Here is a 17,938-nt window from a genome sequence, read left to right on the forward strand (position 1 = left end):
ATGCAAGACTGGAAATCACGAGCTAGAATCGGAGTATACGGTTTGGGGTTTGCCGTGCGATTGGCCTTATTTTCGACCGAAGTGACAAATCGACAAGCGGCCGAGCAGAGTCTTCGAGATGGGTACTCGTCTGGAGCTACTCATCCGAATCTGGCTCGTTTTCTATTCATGTCACCTGTCCGTCCTCCGCAGTTATGCGCAGCTGACAGTTGCTTGCAGTCTAAAGAGAAATAGGCATCTCGGCGGCTGCAATGAAAAGCGATAGACGAACTCTATCACAACTCAACTCCTGATAATAATACGGATCCGTATAGTTGTAGTTCTCGGAAACCTACTGTAACTCCTTCCACCTGACCAATCCCTCATCCTTCCCAGTCAAAAGATCATCAGAGACATATCTGAATACCACTCACACCACAACTCACGTGGTATGAATCAAAAAACAACAGTAGTATTTGGATGCATTGACTATGTCAAGACTGAAGTGCTCACATTGTTTATGATCGTTTCATCACGGCGTCATGGCGTCACGGCATGACATGCTTCACAGAACAAATCACAATTGATGCCATACTCGAAAGCAAGACTAGCCAACAACTCTCAGAGGACTGAGTTGAGACGGGGGTTCTTTGGTAAGGAAGAGGCTCCGGATGGGGACACTTGGTACGATGCCTGTCAGACACGCGCACTGCATCCGAATTATTATATACTATGATAGGATCTCGATCATGCTCTAGAATATATGGTCAGCTAGCGCCGAGGGGGGAAGGAGGGACGATTGCCTGAGTCAGATGTGGCATAGTCTATATGTAGACTGATTGCTTACTGTTGTATATCAAGATTAACCATAACAATATTTGTATGAGCAGCCACTTAGAGGCGAAGGTACGCTCGGGAACGAGAAGAGCCAAAGTTCAATGTAGCAAGAAGAAGCGGGGATGCGGGTGTACATCGGTCCTCATCGTCGGACTTTCAGGCCATTCGACGGTAACGGGGTCTCCAAATATCAGTTTGGATCTGGAACATTACCGACAACTTGTAAGTGTAGAGCTTCAAGAAGTTAGAAGATAATTCATCTTACATCATCCTCCAAAGTCTTGGCAGTCACTTGCACAAGAGAAGCCCGGAAGCGGGACCGCAGCAGTAATAATAAAGATTCGCAGTCATTAATCTAGAGTCGGATGTGTTCTCATCGTGGTATCTCTCCTTCTAGTCATGTCACCATCAATGGACCAGCCGCGCCATGCTGCCCAACCCTCGATATCGTTACACGTCAGAGAGAGGCTGCAAACCAATGCGGTGTCCAAGGGAGGCGGGTTCCTCGACCTTCCTAGCTCGAGTTGAACTGCTGACGACCCCCCATATTCACATGCTTAGTGCATCGCCATATTGACGAACCCGCTTTTCAGGTTTCCACGGCGTTGTCTTCCCGCGGACCTCAGACTAGTCCCTCGAAGACTGTCCGGAAACGAACTAACTTCACCCCCAAGTTCGGCAAAAGAGGTGTCGACAACCGCGTGGCGGAATCCGTCGGCATCCTTGAATACCGATGCAAAGAGCTCACCAACTGAGTCGGCCAGGCCTTGAATTGTCTTTACGCGTCTCGCATCTGCCAAAGACTCAATCTCCAGGGTGCTGTTGTGCTCGTCGATGCGGCCTTGCACCCGGCCGTCCACAATCAGGTAGCTGAGAATGTCCTGGACCTCGGCCTCGCCAATTCTCAGGCTTTTGGCGACCCAGCTCAGGCGCATGCGAGTGTAGGGTGCGATGAGCTTCAAGACGGCCTTGGTTCGCATGTTGCGCGTGACCTCGTCTATGTTCTCGGCGATGAAGGGGTCCGCTAACAGGTCTTTGTTTGTGTGGAGCACGTCCTCGTACTTGTAGATATCATCTCGCTGATAGGCATCCACTAGGTCCGTCATGGCGGCGATGCGGGGGTCGCTCTTGTAAGGTTTGGTTTCTTGGCTGTCGAAAGGGTTGATGTCGGACTTCATTAGCATGGTGGTCAGAAGAAGATACTTGAGCACCTGGATACGTCGCAAATCACCGGCTTCGTCATAGTTGCGGAATGACTCAAAGAAGTCGCTCTGTGCATTTTTCCAGTTCTCCTCGCTCATGTGCATTTTGCCACCGCACTCGCGGATGATTCCCTGGATTTTGGGGTGCGGTACCGCTGAGCGCACTTTAAGGGCTCGCTGGTACAACACCTTCAGCTGATTGTTGTTCCGCGTTTCCGAATACATCTGAATCTCCAAAGCGTAGATCTCGAGCGAGTATGTTCCCTTGCTAGGGTCGTCGCTCCCATCCTCTTTTTGGCAAGCGCGGTGTAACTCCTTAAGCTTCCGGCTCACTGCCTGGTAGTCCTTGCGGTCGAGAAGAAGCTTGGCGAGCTTAATGTTTGTCTTGAGCCATAAGCGTTCGTTGTTGGTGCTCTGGAAACATTGAAGGGTGAGCGAGTAGAACTGTTCGATACACTCGACCGCTGCGGGGCTGTCGGAGCCTTTCTCGATGAAGTTGAGCATGTTGTCAATCGACTTTTCAGAGTAGTTTCTCGTGACAGCCGACTTGACGTAAGTAAGGAGCTCCTTGTAGTTCTCAATAGTCTGGAAAACTTGTCAGCAAAGTCTTGCGCCCTGTATCGCAGGCAACAAAGAGGGTCACTGACCTGCTGAAAGTGCTGGAGCTTGAACTGGAGCTTGATGGCTTGTTTGAGACTCTTGAACCCCCATTCTCCCTTTTCTTGCTCCAACGCTGGTATAGCGAGGAACTGTCCGACGGCCTCCTCTGAATCTGTGGCCTTGGTCTGCTTCGCGTTGTAGTACTTGTTTTCAATGTCGACATCGCCGGTATCATCGTCCTCCTCGTCTTCGTATTCGAAGTCGTACTCCTCGTCCGAGGCTTGCATAAAATCGTCGTCCGACATTTTTCGCAGGTGTTCTCTGGCACAAGATATCGATTTCGGTAGGTTCAACTAGTGACGCGCGATGGTGGTGTAGTAGTCTAGGAAGAGAGTGTGCCTTGACCGCGTTGTCGTGCCATTGTGGAGGACTTGCAGTGAGGTAAGGCTGAAGCCGTGTGCGAAGGTGGGGGAAATCTTGGTGTGGGGTAGAGGCTTGTTCATTGGCTGGCAGTCTTTGGCTATTGCGGCCTGCAATCACGAGCTACCTACCTTCCCTGCCGTACCTGCCACCAAAAAATTTGTGGCGCTGCTCATCGTCACCACTTCGTTCCACATCACAACGAAAACCAACTGCTTCGTTCCCACCACACGCAAAGTCGCCCTCGCCGATCGACAAATTCGCTCGTCTTCTTGTCGATTCATTATTTTGCGCCAACTATCAGGTATCAACCCTCTGTGTTTGTCTTTCTGAGATTATTACTGGAAGATTACACTACCCGCTCTAGAATCGCCGCAGCGCAAATACCGCTAAGATGGGTTCCGGCGATCTGAATATGAAAAAGAGTTGGCATCCCCTACGGTCGGGGAATGTCGCTGCAACTCAAAAGGCCGAGGCTGAAGCGATTGCGGAGCGCAAAAAGCTACAGCTTCGTCTTCAGGAAATCGAGGAGGAGCGCCGGAAGGAGGAGATTCAGAACGCTCTCGAAGCATCGGGTGGCAAGCGCAAGATAGACAGGGTGGAGTGGATGTACGCTGGCTCTACCGATGGGCAGGCTGGAGATGGAGCTGAGAAGGAGGCTTACCTTCTGGGAAAACGGCGGATCGACAAACTCCTCCAGGACAACGAGACCAAAAAGCTTCAGAAGCAGCCGAGCCAAGACAGCATTGTCGCAACGCCGGCTATTGGCAACCCGCGGGACATAGCTGCCAAGATCAGAGAAGATCCATTGCTGGCAATCAAGAGACAGGAGCAGCAAGCATACGAGGCCATGATGAACGATCCCATTAAAAGAAGACAGTTGCTTAGTTCTTTGGGTATCGATGATCCCCAACAAAAGGAGAAGCCAAGAGAAGAGAAACGCCATAAGCATCGCCACCATCATCGATCTCATCGGGACCGTGACGAGGACCGGGATGAGGAACGGTATTCACGTCGGCGTAGGTCCGACTCGAGGGACAGGTCAAGGAGCCCTCGGAGACATGACGCAGACGAGGATCGGAGGCGACGAAGAAGGGATTCACCAGAGCGGCGGCGACCTAGATCTGAGTCAAGGAATGGGCGTGGTGGGCGAGACAGACGAGGCAGGCTGGGCGGCAGCCGTGCGAGGCGATCTCAAGACAGTCGGTCAAGGGAAAATTCACGCTCTCCAGCCCCTGCGTCGCGAAGAACTCGGTCCACAGAGCGCGGTGAACCACTGAAGCGCCTCGAGAGTCGAGGTGACGACCGGAATGGTGACCGAAACGGTGATCGAGGTGGCCGCCAGAACCGAGGGACTTTCAGATCTCTCAAAGCGGACGAGAGGGATAGCCGGCCAAGGACTAACGGCCGAGCATCTAGTAACCACACGGCCGACGGAGACCGGGCTGAGGAGGAGCGGGCCCGTAAACTCGCCGCCATGCAGGAGGCGGCTACAGACCTAGACAAAGACCGCCAACGCCGGCTCGCGGCTATTGAGGAGTCCGAGCGGGCCGCGCAAGAGGCAGACGACAGGGCTCGCCAGCGCAACAAGACGTTCGGAGGCGATGCAGGGTTTACGACCAGTCTTCACAGCAGAGCTGCCGATATGAAAGTAGCTAGTCGCTTGACTGGGGCTCGATAGTAAAGGAAGCCGGTAGGGATTTGGTTGTGCTGCCAACTACGGATACGAAAAAGATATGCTTGCTCCGTGTGAATTCGGAGCGACGAGTTTTGTGATACCCAATCAACGGCATCGATGCCTTCTGTTTATAGACACAATTTGTATATTGTTTTAGCATTCCGACAGCTCCCCTTTGCACACCAAATAATACAAAGGCGCCTTGTGCTTTGTGTCTTTGATATATAATCCAAGAGATCTCGTGCTGCAGTGTGCCTAGAACCACATACTTGTTAAGTCTGGTTCTAGTGCACTACACAGTCGCGGCACTGTGAAAACCAGCAGTCTCTCGGAGACCAGGCATGCTGCTACCTTGGAGCGTACCTAGGTATCGGTAAACTGGTTTCCCCAGAGTAGATCACCATCCGTTTCTGATGCCGATTCTTGACAGGGGTTCGTTAAAAACCCACTATACATAACTGATGGAAGCCGAATGAACGTGATATTGCTTGCACTCCTCTTGGTCGGCTCATATCCACCTGCTTCCCAATACGCCTTCGCCATCGCGATTGCCAATGTTAACAATGGGGCGGAGATGGCTGGAACCAACAGCCGAAACTCTCGCTTTCTACTAAATCTAGCCAGCCAATTGTGCCGAGAGAGTTGTCGCGCGCTTTCAAGACAAGAAAAGCTTGCACCTGTCATTTCTTGCTGCAACTCGCATTTCAGGGCAGATGTCTTGATGCCTCGATTCAGAGTTTGAAACGTGGAGAATTAAGCGGCGAGTTTCCTAGAGTGAACCAGATCTGCCTTGGATACTTCAAGACGGCAGGTTGGTGGCTTGGGTTCGCTTGCTGTCAACTTACTTGTAGATGAGACAGCCGTAGTTCTTGTTTGGCATAGTGTAAAAATGACTGTTTAATCTATGGTAGGGCGAGGTCGTGGTGATGTGATATTCGGCCCGTAGAAGGACCCGTGAAAGGTATAGGTAGTCTTTGCCGAGAGCTTATTGCGCTGGACTGAGGTAGTGTCTAAATTTCAACTTCTGTCAATGGGGAGTGGTTTGCATGTCAGATCATGCTTGCACCGTGGATTTGACCGCCTGGAAAGCCACCTCTTGCATCCGCAGCCGTGTGTCACTGCAGCAGTTCCAGGCCTGGCCTGCCGCACGAGGTGACGTACCCCAGGTTCCACGACTTTGGCCAAATATAGCGACACGAAAATGGGAACTGGAGTAAAACGGGCGCGTTCAGGCTCTTGCTCGTAGCTCCTGTGAGCTAGCCTGTCATTTGCATGCTCTTTCAAGCATTGTATAGATCACAGACTAGGTTATTGCTATCTCACATTTACTGAGGATCGAATATGCTTGATATCAGACCTGTCTCCTGTGAGGTGGCCCTCCGAGTTGAAAGTCCACACCGTGGCTTGAGCTGAGTGGATCAATTCCCCCACCCACTGTGGACGCTAGCGAGGGATCTAACTGGGCCTAAGAACTTGGCTTGCTCAGGCGTTCCCCGAGGGCCTCGAGGTGCGGCACGGCGCTTGGGCTGGTGGGCGGGGTGGCCCAGTCAAAATGCTTGCCCGTGAATCCTAGTCGATGCGCTCACTGGGGTGCTGCCAATTTCACTGACTTCGGCCTCAATTTCGTTCCATTCTGGTTGGACGCCTTATTCGACTGCTGTTCACTTTCGCTCATTGCATTTCGTGTTTTTTTTTTTTGGATACTACAAACGCCTTTTCTACTTTCTTTTGGTCTGAGCTACGTCGACATTTTGCAAGCGTCTGCCAACTTGGTCCGAAACGGTATATTGCCATATGCCCTGTTCTTACTCCCTTGTTTTACTCGCAACCCTCGGTCGCGCCTCCGGAGAAAGTTGGCGTCAGGCCAGATCAACCACAAACCTTCCCGTCGCTCGTTGCCTTTTTGCCGCACAACTAAACGCGCGAGCACCTGAACGAAGAACAAAAGGAAATAAACCGCTTTTCTCGACCGCCACTTGCTTTCGTGCAACCAGAACACTCTATACAATCGCTTTCTCCCGAACCCCTGCCCGCCTCACACAATGCCTTGTGGAATCGGCGGCTCGAAAACTGTGCAGCGCAAGCTTGTCTTGCTGTAAGTTCGCCCGCTCTCAACCTTCGGGACTCGAAATGGGGCGCAACAGCGCGATCAGCCAGTCGTGAAATGGAGAAGGATAAACAGGCTGACCGCGTTCTTCGCACACAGGGGCGACGGTGCATGCGGAAAGACGTCGCTGCTCAACGTCTTCACTAGAGGGTAAGCCTATGCCGCGTCTCCCATTGCCAGCATGAAGCTGTAAGCTCATCAAACGCAGGTACTTTCCGACAGTCTACGAACCCACCGTATTCGAGAACTACGTCCACGGTGCGTAACACCTCCCCTAGGCAATTGTCCATACCGCGTACCTTGACGGGGGGGGGGATTGGAGATGGTGGGACTGACATGGCGGGCGTGCAGATATCTTTGTGGACAATGTTCACATCGAACTATCGCTATGGGACACAGCTGGCCAGGAAGAGTTTGATAGGTTACGGAGCCTCTCATATGGTACTGTTGCCCCGGCATTCCACTTTCCACGGCGAACCGGTCGCAAAATGACAGCTTTCTGATAACATCGCTAGACGATACGGATCTTATCATGCTCTGTTATTCAGTCGACAGTAAAGACTCGCTCGAAAACGTCGAGAGCAAATGGGTGGGCGAGATTGCCGACAACTGCCCCGGTGTTAAGCTTGTTTTGGTGGCCTTGAAGTGCGACCTGCGCGAGGCGACAGACGAGGAAGATGACGGCAACAACGAGGCCGGCGGGCCACGAGAGAAGAAGCCGATGATCAACTACGACCAGGGCCTGGAGGTGGCACGCCGAATCCACGCCCTGCGGTATCTCGAGTGTTCGGCCATGCGCAATAGGGGAGTTAACGAAGCCTTCACGGAGGCCGCACGGGTCGCCTTATCGGTCAAGAAGGATCGGGAAGACTCCAAGTGCGCTGTCATGTAGGCTGGCTATGCGTACTTTGGTACGCCGACGACTTATCGGTGGCATCTTCCGGCCCAGGCAGACCTTGGCCCCGATATTGAATCAGAGACGCACAAGACACGGAACAGAACTCTTTCACGACACACTAGCTATCATACCACACTTACTCCAGGCGTTGAGCGTATTGTGGCATAAACCTATCCTACGCGATTTTATTACCTCTGGCTACCCTCCGGAGGAATTCTTCTCTCCATTGGCTATCGACCCCAAACACCAAGCTCCGGGTCTCTAGTCGAGTCTCTAATCGAGTCTCCGATGGGCGAGACTATATTGCACTGTACATATATTGATTTCGAGTTCGAGACATACGGCTAGGGAGATTGTTGTGGTTGATTCTCGCACTGACGATCCATTGCGGTAGTAGCGCCGGAAACCGCAATGGATTAAACACTGGCGGTCGTTAATGGGACGTTGGGGTGAAGCCCGTCGACATGGTGTGTCTAGCGCCTCAACGTCCCAAGATCCCCTATTCAGATGAATGTCGTGTTTTAAGGCCGGCTAGCCAGATGAACAGATGGGGGGTCGGCGAAACAATGAAGCAACAACGACTTATGTTGTTCAATGACTGGTGGTCTTCCTTTTTCAGGGGCTATCCAGCACAAGCGGCACTAATACTGCCGGTTTCTTTTTCCTCCTGAGTTGGGAGTATTAGGATAGTTTTAATTCATTATTTTTTCGAGAACTTGCTGTATTAAATATCTTCTTTTGGCTTTTCATTCCGGCGAGCTTGAGAGGATCTTGCGTGACGACAGGTTCTGCCCTCTCCTTTGTAGTGAGTAAATATGTGCATCCACTTGAGTAAAAAATCCTGGCAGGCCTTGCATGCCAAAAGCCATAGGTGTCAGTCAATAACATGTACCTACAAGGTGGGCAGGGCAGGTATATTTAAGCATTTCCGGCGACTGCTCCGGTCGGCGCCCTCTTTCCATTCATTGACTCAAGGATCTCCGCTGCCCGCGGAGGCGATCGTTTATCGCGGCGGGGATGTGCGGGACGATAGGCACGATAAGCCATTTAAATGCCGTTCCAGTCGCCGGGTCGATGGCGTCAGCGGCCGCTAAGGGCAAGTTTTTTTTCGGCAGGAGCCGTGTAAGCCTAAACGGCCGTCGCTGACTGGCTACAGCGATTGTCAAATGCGGAATGCCCTGGACCCCTTTTAGGTTCCTCTCTCACCACCTGATACCTAGTACAACCCACGGCCATCAAAGAACGACAGAACAACAAAATTTAGCACATTGCCCGGAAGTCCGACATTTTGAGCTTTGCATATGACTTGGCGAGAGTAGACGGGCTTGAGGTAATTTCCCTTAATTTTTTAGAGTTTTTTTTGTCTGTTGTCTAAAGCCCCCTTCTTGTTAGTCACTCATCACCTAGCCTTGATTGCGCGGCGCATCTATTTTATCTCGTTCGCTTCACATTACTTACATATTTTAAAGGTCTGCATCAAGTCCAGAGATTGGCCGTTGTTCTTCTTCGAGGCTCTTCGAGGTTGCGTTCTTTTTGCTATATCCAGAACCCCGCCGACGACGACAAGGAGAAGGAGGAGGGGGAAAGGGAACGAACCAAGACCAAGCGCCGCTCATCTTGCGCGAAGGCGGAGATAACAGACAATGGCACCACCAACAACGTATCATACCTCGCTTCTTACGGCTCTCGACTGCCGGGGCCATATCCACCTGATCATAGGATCCAGCCCTCTTGCCGCCTCGCGGGCAGCTAACTCACTCGCCGCCGGCGCCAAGCCGATTCTCATCGCACCCGCCAGCGCAACCGAGCTGCACTATGCAGTATCGGCGCACGTCGCCACGGGTTCCTTGACACACCTGGACCGGCCGTTCAAGGATGAAGATTTGTTCACCCTGGGCCGTTCGGAAACCGGCGGCATTGTCGATGCCGTCTTCGTGACGAGCCCTCGTGACGCACTGGCCCAGGGTGTCTCGGACGTGTGCAAGCAACACCGCATCCCGGTAAATGTCGTAGATGCTCCAGCCCTGTGCTCCTTCAGCCTGCTGAGCTCCCATGTCGACGGCCCGCTGCAGATTGGTGTCACGACCAACGGCCGCGGCTGCAAGCTAGCCAGCCGCATCCGGAGGGAAGTAGCTGCGGCTCTGCCGGCCGGGCTGGGAAGCGCATGCGCTCGGTTGGGGGAGATGCGGAGGCGGGTTGTCGATGAGGACCGTGGTGCCCGGCGACAGGTGGCCCGCGGTGCCCAGGGAAGTGACGACCAGGGGGACGGCGTCGAAAACGAAGGTGTTGACGACTCGGTCGACCAGACTGCGTCCTTCAACAAGCTTGTCACAGACGCAGACGCTGATGCGGCCAAAACACGCCGCATGCGCTGGCTAGCGCAAGTGTGTGAGTATTGGCCCTTGAAGCGACTGGCGGCTGTCACAGACGGCGACGTCGAAGCTATTCTCAACTCGTACCAGACGACCGATAGTTCAGCTTTGCATAATGGTACTCTCAGTCATGAGCCAGTTAGCATCACTGTTCCTACTACGGGTCGCATCATCCTCGCAGGGAGTGGGCCCGGCCACCCGGACCTTCTTACACAGGCAACATATAAGGCGATTCAAGCGGCAGATCTTGTCCTGGCTGACAAGCTCGTCCCCTCGGGTGTCCTGGACTTGATCCCCCGGCGGACTCCCGTGTCCATCGCGCGAAAGTTTCCGGGAAACGCTGACCGCGCACAGGAAGAGCTACTCGAGCAGGCGCTAGACGGCGTGCGGGCTGGCAAGACGGTGCTGCGCTTGAAGCAGGGCGATCCCTTTGTATACGGCCGCGGTGGGGAGGAAGTCACTTTCTTCCGGAGCCACGGGCTGGGCGAGCGCGTCACCGTGCTTCCGGGCATCACGAGCAGCTTGAGCGCGCCCCTGTTTGCCGGCATCCCTGTCACACAGCGCGATGTGTCGGACCAGATGCTGATTTGCACCGGCACGGGCAAAAAGGGGAACCCCCCCGCGCCGCCCGAGTATGTCGAGTCCCGAACCGTCGTGTTCCTAATGGCGCTGCACCGCATCGTCGGCCTAGTGAGTGAATTGACGAGCTACATCGCGGAAGAAGACGGATCGGACGAGCTACAGCAGCAGCGAGAGTATATCGCGGACGGGAGAGAAAAGATCCACGAAACAGCAGGGCAAGAGCAAAACAACGAAGTCCGAGACGTTCCAGTTAGCCCACCCAAGAGGTTAGGAGATTGCCACCGGAGGAAGCTTTGGCCTCTCCACACGCCATGTGCTGTCGTCGAGAGGGCCAGCTGCCCGGACCAGCGCATAATCCGCACCACGCTCCGGCACGTCGCCGATGCTGTCGAGCAGGAGGGAAGCCGGCCGCCGGGACTGCTCGTCGTTGGCCGCGCATGCGAGGCTCTATATACCCCCGAACCAGGTTGTTCCTGGACTGTGGAGGACGGGGGCTTCAAAGGCTTGGATTTGGATGTGGATCCGTTACTACTAGATCTCCCGTCATCTATCAGTGACGCAGCTGTGTCGATATAACGGTAGTTTGTGTCTTGTCATAATTAGCTGACCCAGGCAGTGGTTAATACATTGCGAACCAACATGCCTATTGTGGGTCATATAGCATTCGTGAAAATAATTATACTGATTCGACGTACTTAAACAGGCCTCTGCGATTAGGTCCAGAGTGTGCCATATTTTCGGTTTCCAATTACAGTCAGAATATGTCCCAAATTTACCTCTACAAAGTCTATTAGGTGCATATCAAGCCCGATCGGGCGAGACCGGGGGCTCCATTGTCTACCTACCTATTCCGCCTCATAATGATAGCGCCAAGTCAGGATCTTACTGATAAGGAGCTTGGGCTTTGTTCAACTTTTCTCTAAAAGCTATGAGATAATAGCCCGGCACCCCTTACCTGAATAATGGACTGTGGTTATTTTATTATTGGTACCTACATTTGAAGTTGTGAAGGCCGAGTAGACAGAGGAACAGTGTGCCGAGATGGATTTTCAACAGACGAGGGCATTAGTAAGTATTTACTCGAAATCGAGCGGTTTTCACTGTGCTTGAATCTAGGTTGTAAGTGGCATGATCTATTTACTCTGTTGTGGTAAGCAAGTATGTGGGTGAGGGGTACGGTTCTTGTTCCTCAAACTTGTCCACTAAGAAGGTAATTACCTAGCTGAAGGGGGAAACAACATGATGCTGAGCAGCAATAATTCTAGCTGTGGACCTTTTAGCTGAGTGCTGCTCAAAGTTTACGTCAAGTACCTGCTTTCGTGTTCATCCCACCAGCGGAAAAGATCATACCACCTAATCAAAATATAATCTACTATGCAATTAGCAAACTTGGTGAGTATCAAACTTTGTTTATTGTTGAAATGTGTCGTGTATCGCCATAGAAAATAGGAAGATAAGCCATGGTAAAAAGCTGTCATACTCCTTTCCAGGGCAAAAGAATCGATCTTTACAACGGTGCAAAGCTATAAGGGTATTGTTGGATTCACCAGGGTACCGGTACTGGAATCAACAGGGCGTAACTGTACGCCGAAAGCTGGTGGTTCAAGTGATGGATTGTAGATGTGTGTTCTTCTCTCTAGCTTTCTGGCAGTGCCAGAAAGCCCCTTCTTATACTACTATTGTGGTGGCGAAGTGGGTGGCGAAGTCTCTATCTAGAACCTTCGAGGCCCTTCTGCTTGATAAATTCCAACAGGTATATACTGCGCGATAAAAACATAATTAGACGCGTTAGAAAATCCCTAAAGTTAAGGCAGTTGATTACGCTCGAAGGATGGCGCCTGTGTGACTAGGCTCGTGGGATCTTGTGCCGGAAAATAAGCGTTATTGCGTTTGAATTAATAATTGCTCTTCACCGCATCATCAATCCTGCTCATCATGTCGGAGGCATTTCCTTGTCCGTTCTTTCCACCACCTGTCCGCCTCTTCCTGGCCTACCCCTGAACTGGTTGGTTCTGCTACGTAATTCATTTCAAGAGCATAACGTGGTGACCGAGGATGGAACTGCCCGGCAAATTGTTTTTCGTGTCCCTGTTGAACTTCCGAGCAGACCGTCGTTATCGTGAAACTGTGCTTGTTGGAGATGTTGAGAAGTATAGAAGCGGGCCACTTTTGTTGTCAAGTGGTTAGATAAGGAGTACATTATAAAGAGTGCTGTAGCCTGTTTGACTATTACACTGACCCTCGGCCTCCCCTGGCGTCTTCCATATTCCTCCTCCCAAGATGCGCCGAGCGACAAGAGGCGGAACTTGTGGATGCTTGGTCGATCGCAATGGCCGCTGAAAGAAGAGCCGCTGGCTCGATTGTGCACGCACCCGACCAGAGAAGAATGGATGGCTTCGAGCGACTAGTAATCGTCGTAGCCGCCAAATCCCCAGCCGCGGGTGTCGCCGTCGGCCTCTTGAGAATATCTCCTTGCTTGCATGAAGTAGCTGATGTGCCTGTAGAGGAGAAGAAGAATTGCTCTCGCGCAGAGCGCAGGAGGTGGTAAAATGCCGCGTTGATAACAAAGCAACCGGCGCAGGCCTTGCACACAGCAGGTTTGTAAATCTGCCCTCACTCCTCTAGTCTCTGGGCCATTCCGAGGTATCGAAAGCTCCAGACCTCATGCTCCCCTCTAAAACCGTGGGAAACGCGGTCGAGTAAGTGCGTGGGCGACGCGATGAAGAAGACACGGACGATGGAAGTTCAAAGAGTCTGGGTTAAGCAACTCAGACTTTGAATCTGATTTCATATCTGCCACAACCCAGCTTGTGTGAAGGGAAAGGGAAGGTGGCCTCGGTGATGATCCAACGTGTTACGTGAGAAAGTAAAGATCGTCGGCGACGAGAACAACGTGATCTGCCAAAGGCAAGGGTGCAATTCCGTACAAGGGAAGAGGAGAATGAGGTAAGAACGCGCGAAGAACTTGATGACTCCAAATGATGCATAGACACTTACCCGGAAGGTCGAATAAAACCGAAAGGTCCTAAGAACCAGGGCGAGACATCAGCCGGGCCGCCATTCTGGTGTGGCTGAAAAGTTGAAAGGCGGAGAGAGGTTGGAAGTTGGAGAGGTTGGAAGTTGGAGAGGTTGGAAGTTGGAGAGGTTGGAAGTTGGAGAGGTTGGAAGTTGGATAGGTAGAGATGGGAAGCGAGCTGGAAGGCAGCGGACCTTATAGGAGTTTTTTTTTTGGCTGGCCGACGTAGCCTGGACTAGTACGAATAAACTACCTCTTTTACTTAATCTACCTTTTTTTGGACTAATAGAACACTAGAATCACTGTTAATGTTGGAATGTTGGAATAACGCGCTAGTCAGCCACATAGGTGGCGGTGGAGGCGCAGGGCCGAGGATTCTATATAAGTGTTGGAATCACTAGGTACCGGTACTGGAATCAACAGGGCGCGCTGCGCGCCGTATACTGGTGGTTCAAGTGTTGGATTTCGTTGGTGTCTATGTGTGTCTAAGGAAGGTGGAAGTGGCCGTAGGCCACTTATTTAGGTTCGGTGGCCCTGCGCCCCTGCGCCTCCACCGCCACCTGTGGCTGCTTGCGCCTCCACCGCCACATCTGTGGCTGACTAGCGCGTTGTTCCAACAGAAGCAGATGCCTGGGCCCTGTGGGAAGGGGGAGGAAGGAGATGGGTTACCCACGGAGGAAGTGGAAGCAGGCGAAAGGCCTCTCTGGCCGTAATGAGGTCTCGAGGCCGATAGAAGAACGATAGAGGGATGATCCTGGTCAGTGGTGGGTGGGCAATGGGTGCGGGTTGATGGATTAAATGCCAAGGCGAGGAATGGGTGTTGTGGACGCTGCGTGTTGTGGACGCTGCGTCGCTGCCAAGTTGGCGCGGTGAATACGGCCCAGACTAACGGGGCCTTGCTGATTTCAGCCAGCAGCCAACAGCTGATTGGCTGGATGCCTCCCCTGCCCCTTCCGGATCGGCCTCTTAACCAAATCAAATTCAAAACGTACCTACTCTCCTTTCTAAATTGGAACCTCGCTTTGTAGAAGTCGAACCTTTTGGCCTTGGTCTTTGGTTCCGCACCGTACAATTTCCTTGGCCTCGGTGCAGCTAATAAGCGCCAATGGACATACTCCCGACAGATTCGATTACTGCTTCCTGGAGAGGACAGGACAGGCAGCTCGACTAAAGAGCCTACGCACAGTATCTACCTACCTACTTACGCTGGGCTTTGTTTGCTCGAGCATATAATATAACTCATGCGAGGCAGAAACGGACGATCAACTCGAGAGAAAGGTGCCGAAGACGGGCTGATGCAATCCCTCCATTTCAACCTTTGCGTTGTGTAGAACAAATGTACCTAATCAACCCGCAGACTTTGGTCACGATTCTAGATATTGAACCAGATATTTATGAATACAGACAACTCGGGAATGTAAATGCTAATCGATACAAGGTTTGGGATACAAATTTGAAACACCGTCGACTGAAATTAGCTCGGCCAACACTTCAATCCCCCCCCCCCCCCCGGCCCCCTTCCCCCGAGAGGATGTCATCCATATGACAAGTGGCGGCTATGTACCGCTATCAATTTGGTCCACCACATTCTGGGACGTCCACAGCGACCAGTCTCTGCACGTCTGCCGCACCGTCTCGGGGACGCGCATCTGCTGGACTTTGCTCGGCTGCACTATCAGCGACGACAGGAACCCGCCCGACGCGTGCCAGGCAATGTGGCAGTGAAACGCCCAGACTCCTGCCACAAAGTCGGTTCGTTAGCGAGCGGTTTCGGGGAAAAGAGAAGGAGGAAAGAAGAAAGGCTATACTACGAGGGGGAGAGGAGGGGATAATGGAGAACAGAAGAAAATATACCCGGGTTCGCGTCAAACTGTATCACCAGATGGCCAAACGCGCGTACCTGCTGTACGTCACGGCGCTGCGGGTTCGAGGGGCGGACAATGGTGCCGTCCCACTCGCCGGGGCCTTGGTGCAGGATGTAAAAGTTGTGGCCGTGAAGATGAATAGGGTGCCTGGCAAGGGGCAACGACAACGAAAAGAGTCAGTAATGAGTCTAATAGGCGCAACTGGGGCTGCGCTGGTCAGCACCAGGAAAAACTCACGCAGCTGGGGAGTTATTCTTGACGATGATGCGGATCGACGAGTTGGCGTACAAGTTGAGCACGTTGCGCTCGGGCGGGAAGTCGAAGCGGCCCTGGTTGGCGAGCAGCAGGGGCGGCTCGTTGAAGTCGGCCCGCATCGACACACCGTTGAACCGCCAGAGCGTGATATTGGAGGCGTTCTTGAACGTGTCAATGGCCATGGTCTGTGTGAAGGTGGGATTGGGCAGCGGCATGGGATACAGCGGTTGGGTGACGCTGAGATCGTCGTTGGCGCAGGTGCCCGGGTCGGAGACGTTCCAGGCCTTGCTGGTCGGCGCCTTGGACGTGTCGGCGTGGTCGTAGTACACGGCTGCTACGGCATGGGGCTGGCGCGCGGGCGTGCACGACGTGAGGTTTGACCGCATCCAGAACCCCGACATGGGGTTCCCGGCATTGGCCGTCACGAGCACGTCGGTCCGCTGGCCTACACCAAGCGTGACGACCGTCGTGTTGTACGGCTGCACAGGCGTAAGGTCTTCAGCAATGACGGTCAACACGTGTTCGTCGATGGAGAAGCGCTGGACACCGTCGGCGCCCGAGTTGATTAGGCGGAGGCGGTGCGTCTTCCCCGTCCGAAAGTTGAACTTGGAAATGCCGGCGTTGCTGATGCACGGAGTCCAGTCTCCGGCAGCGACGGTTGAGCAGTCAAAGTTCATTTTCCCATTGATGAGATTGTTGTCCGAGAAGACACGTGGATCTGCGTTAGGAGAGAGCATCTGCTTGATAAGGGCCAAGTAGTCTTTGTGATACCAGTCTGCCTCATGCGTCAGCTGTTGACCATCTCTTGGCCATCTCTCGGGGCACGGGAAGGAATACCGCTCAGCATGATGGGTCCAATGTCAACATCGTATTTTGCACGCGTCGGCCCGTGGATGACGATAGGCCCGACGACGCCGCTCGAATACTGGGCCGAGTAGTGGCCATGGTACCACGTAGAGCCGAACAAGCTAGCCGTGAACTCGTACGTGAAACTTTTGCGCGGAGCAATGGGACACTGGGAAATCCCCGGGGCTCCATCCTCCCAAGGCGTCCCTTGTTGCAGAAACCCGTGCCAGTGGATCGCAGTGCCCTCTTCCGGGCCCGTAATGTTATTGTGAACAGTCACGACAATCTTGTCTCCCCAGTTCGCCTCGATCAGAGGGCCGGGGTAGGCTCCATTGACGAGCAAAACGGGCCGTTGGTAGCCATCGGGGGCGATGAATCCACGGCTGACGGTGAAGTCGTAACTCCTAATGACTCCGGTTCTCGGGTATTCGACATAGGGATTGCTGTTCCAGTCGTTCAACCCGCCCCACGGAAAGCCGCTTGGCAGTGGGTTGTTGGTCAAGAAGAAGGGGAGGAATGGGAACACCAAAGTTCCTAGAAGTGAAGCCCTAAGCTGGCGTCAAAACTGCATCTCGGTTGCGCTTTCGCCACGGCACCGACGTACCCATTGGTTTTCTGCTGACCGAGTGTCTCGGTGACGCTGGAGAGTACGGAGGCAGCTTCGGCGACGAGGTCGTTCAGGAGACCCATGTCGACAAAGGAAAGGTATCAAGGAACGTGGTGGGCTTGTAAAATAGGACAGAGAAGAGAAAATGGCTAGAAACGAATGACTGGAGAAAAGAGCCTAGGCTTCTGCTCCTGAAGATCAAGCATGTCTGAGCTGGTTGAAGACTCGACTCGGGGGAGTGGGACACCAGACGTATTAAAAGGTCCTGAAGAGGGATTCTCCACGGGAACCCAGACCGTCGTCTCCTAGACATGGACAACAGATGGCGACGCAGGGGCTTTGCCGCCACAAGGAGGGACCGGAGTAGGAACAAGGAGCCACGACGCAAATGAGAAAGAAACATGAGTGCTGAGCGGATGCTGCCCTCTCCGAGTCCCTACCCCTATCTCCCTCGCCGGACAGTCCCTGTCCTCGTCGTTCATCTTACAGAGGGGTTGAGACTTGCTCGACCGAGTATGGCAATTTTGCTGCCTGTGCTCGACCACCCGAAGCACAGCAGGCTTGGCGTGGAGGTGGTGTTGATACGGGGGTAGCCGCCAAGGGCAGGGGGCATCAGAGTCAGGGAGCTTACATCGAAGACCCTTTGGCCAATGACTGCTGGGCAATAAAAGCCC

General features: G+C 53.1%; 5 protein-coding genes across 5 annotated transcripts; 3 read left to right on the forward strand and 2 right to left on the reverse strand.

Annotated features, from left to right (window-relative positions):
* Positions 1 to 1,041: 1,041 nt before the first annotated feature.
* Positions 1,042 to 3,122, reverse strand: B0T26DRAFT_685609 (putative COP9 signalosome protein). Its single transcript, XM_060440875.1, has 2 exons — positions 2,666 to 3,122; positions 1,042 to 2,603 (listed from the first exon to the last, which is right to left on the reverse strand). The coding sequence occupies exons 1-2, from the start codon at positions 2,921 to 2,923 to the stop codon at positions 1,374 to 1,376; spliced, it is 1,488 nt and encodes a 495-aa protein (XP_060302628.1). The 5' UTR covers positions 2,924 to 3,122; the 3' UTR covers positions 1,042 to 1,373.
* Positions 3,123 to 3,132: 10 nt separating this feature from the next.
* B0T26DRAFT_685610 (Pre-mRNA splicing factor-domain-containing protein) lies at positions 3,133 to 4,937 on the forward strand. The gene has a single exon (XM_060440876.1). The coding sequence runs from the start codon at positions 3,433 to 3,435 to the stop codon at positions 4,717 to 4,719; it is 1,287 nt and encodes a 428-aa protein (XP_060302629.1). The 5' UTR covers positions 3,133 to 3,432; the 3' UTR covers positions 4,720 to 4,937.
* Positions 4,938 to 6,758: 1,821 nt separating this feature from the next.
* Positions 6,759 to 7,715, forward strand: B0T26DRAFT_745761 (putative RHO3 protein; the record flags this gene model as incomplete). The annotated part of the gene is made up of 5 exons (XM_060444608.1): positions 6,759 to 6,811; positions 6,923 to 6,973; positions 7,032 to 7,081; positions 7,175 to 7,264; positions 7,339 to 7,715. The coding sequence occupies 5 exons, from the start codon at positions 6,759 to 6,761 to the stop codon at positions 7,713 to 7,715; spliced, it is 621 nt and encodes a 206-aa protein (XP_060302630.1).
* Positions 7,716 to 9,364: 1,649 nt separating this feature from the next.
* Positions 9,365 to 12,032, forward strand: B0T26DRAFT_736622 (tetrapyrrole methylase; the record flags this gene model as incomplete). The annotated part of the gene is made up of 3 exons (XM_060443347.1): positions 9,365 to 10,848; positions 10,963 to 11,191; positions 11,973 to 12,032. The coding sequence occupies 3 exons, from the start codon at positions 9,365 to 9,367 to the stop codon at positions 12,030 to 12,032; spliced, it is 1,773 nt and encodes a 590-aa protein (XP_060302631.1).
* A 3,182-nt stretch (positions 12,033 to 15,214) lies between these two features.
* On the reverse strand, positions 15,215 to 17,458 carry B0T26DRAFT_35946 (multicopper oxidase-domain-containing protein). The gene is made up of 5 exons (XM_060434595.1): positions 17,262 to 17,458; positions 16,649 to 17,205; positions 15,794 to 16,586; positions 15,546 to 15,703; positions 15,215 to 15,429 (listed from the first exon to the last, which is right to left on the reverse strand). Exons 1-5 carry the CDS (start codon positions 17,345 to 17,347, stop codon positions 15,248 to 15,250), a joined length of 1,776 nt encoding a protein of 591 aa, XP_060302632.1. The 5' UTR covers positions 17,348 to 17,458; the 3' UTR covers positions 15,215 to 15,247.
* Between the last annotated feature and the right edge of the window lie 480 nt (positions 17,459 to 17,938).

This window comes from Lasiosphaeria miniovina, assembly GCF_030549165.1.
Source record: "Lasiosphaeria miniovina strain SMH2392-1A chromosome Unknown B0T26scaffold_1, whole genome shotgun sequence".
NCBI classification, from domain to species: domain Eukaryota; kingdom Fungi; phylum Ascomycota; class Sordariomycetes; order Sordariales; family Lasiosphaeriaceae; genus Lasiosphaeria; species Lasiosphaeria miniovina.

Coding starts and splice junctions, on each gene's coding strand:
- B0T26DRAFT_685609 (XM_060440875.1), bottom strand. CDS start 2,923: ATGTCGGACGACGATTTTATGCAAGCCTCGGACGAGGAGTACGACTTC. Junction 2,604..2,665: donor AGCTCCAGCACTTTCAGCAG/GTCAGTGACCCT, acceptor CAAGTTTTCCAG/ACTATTGAGAACTACAAGGA.
- B0T26DRAFT_35946 (XM_060434595.1), bottom strand. CDS start 17,347: ATGGGTCTCCTGAACGACCTCGTCGCCGAAGCTGCCTCCGTACTCTCC. Junction 15,704..15,793: donor AAGAATAACTCCCCAGCTGC/GTGAGTTTTTCC, acceptor GCCCCTTGCCAG/GCACCCTATTCATCTTCACG. Junction 15,430..15,545: donor ACAGTTTGACGCGAACCCGG/GTATATTTTCTT, acceptor ACTTTGTGGCAG/GAGTCTGGGCGTTTCACTGC.
- B0T26DRAFT_685610 (XM_060440876.1), top strand. CDS start 3,433: ATGGGTTCCGGCGATCTGAATATGAAAAAGAGTTGGCATCCCCTACGG.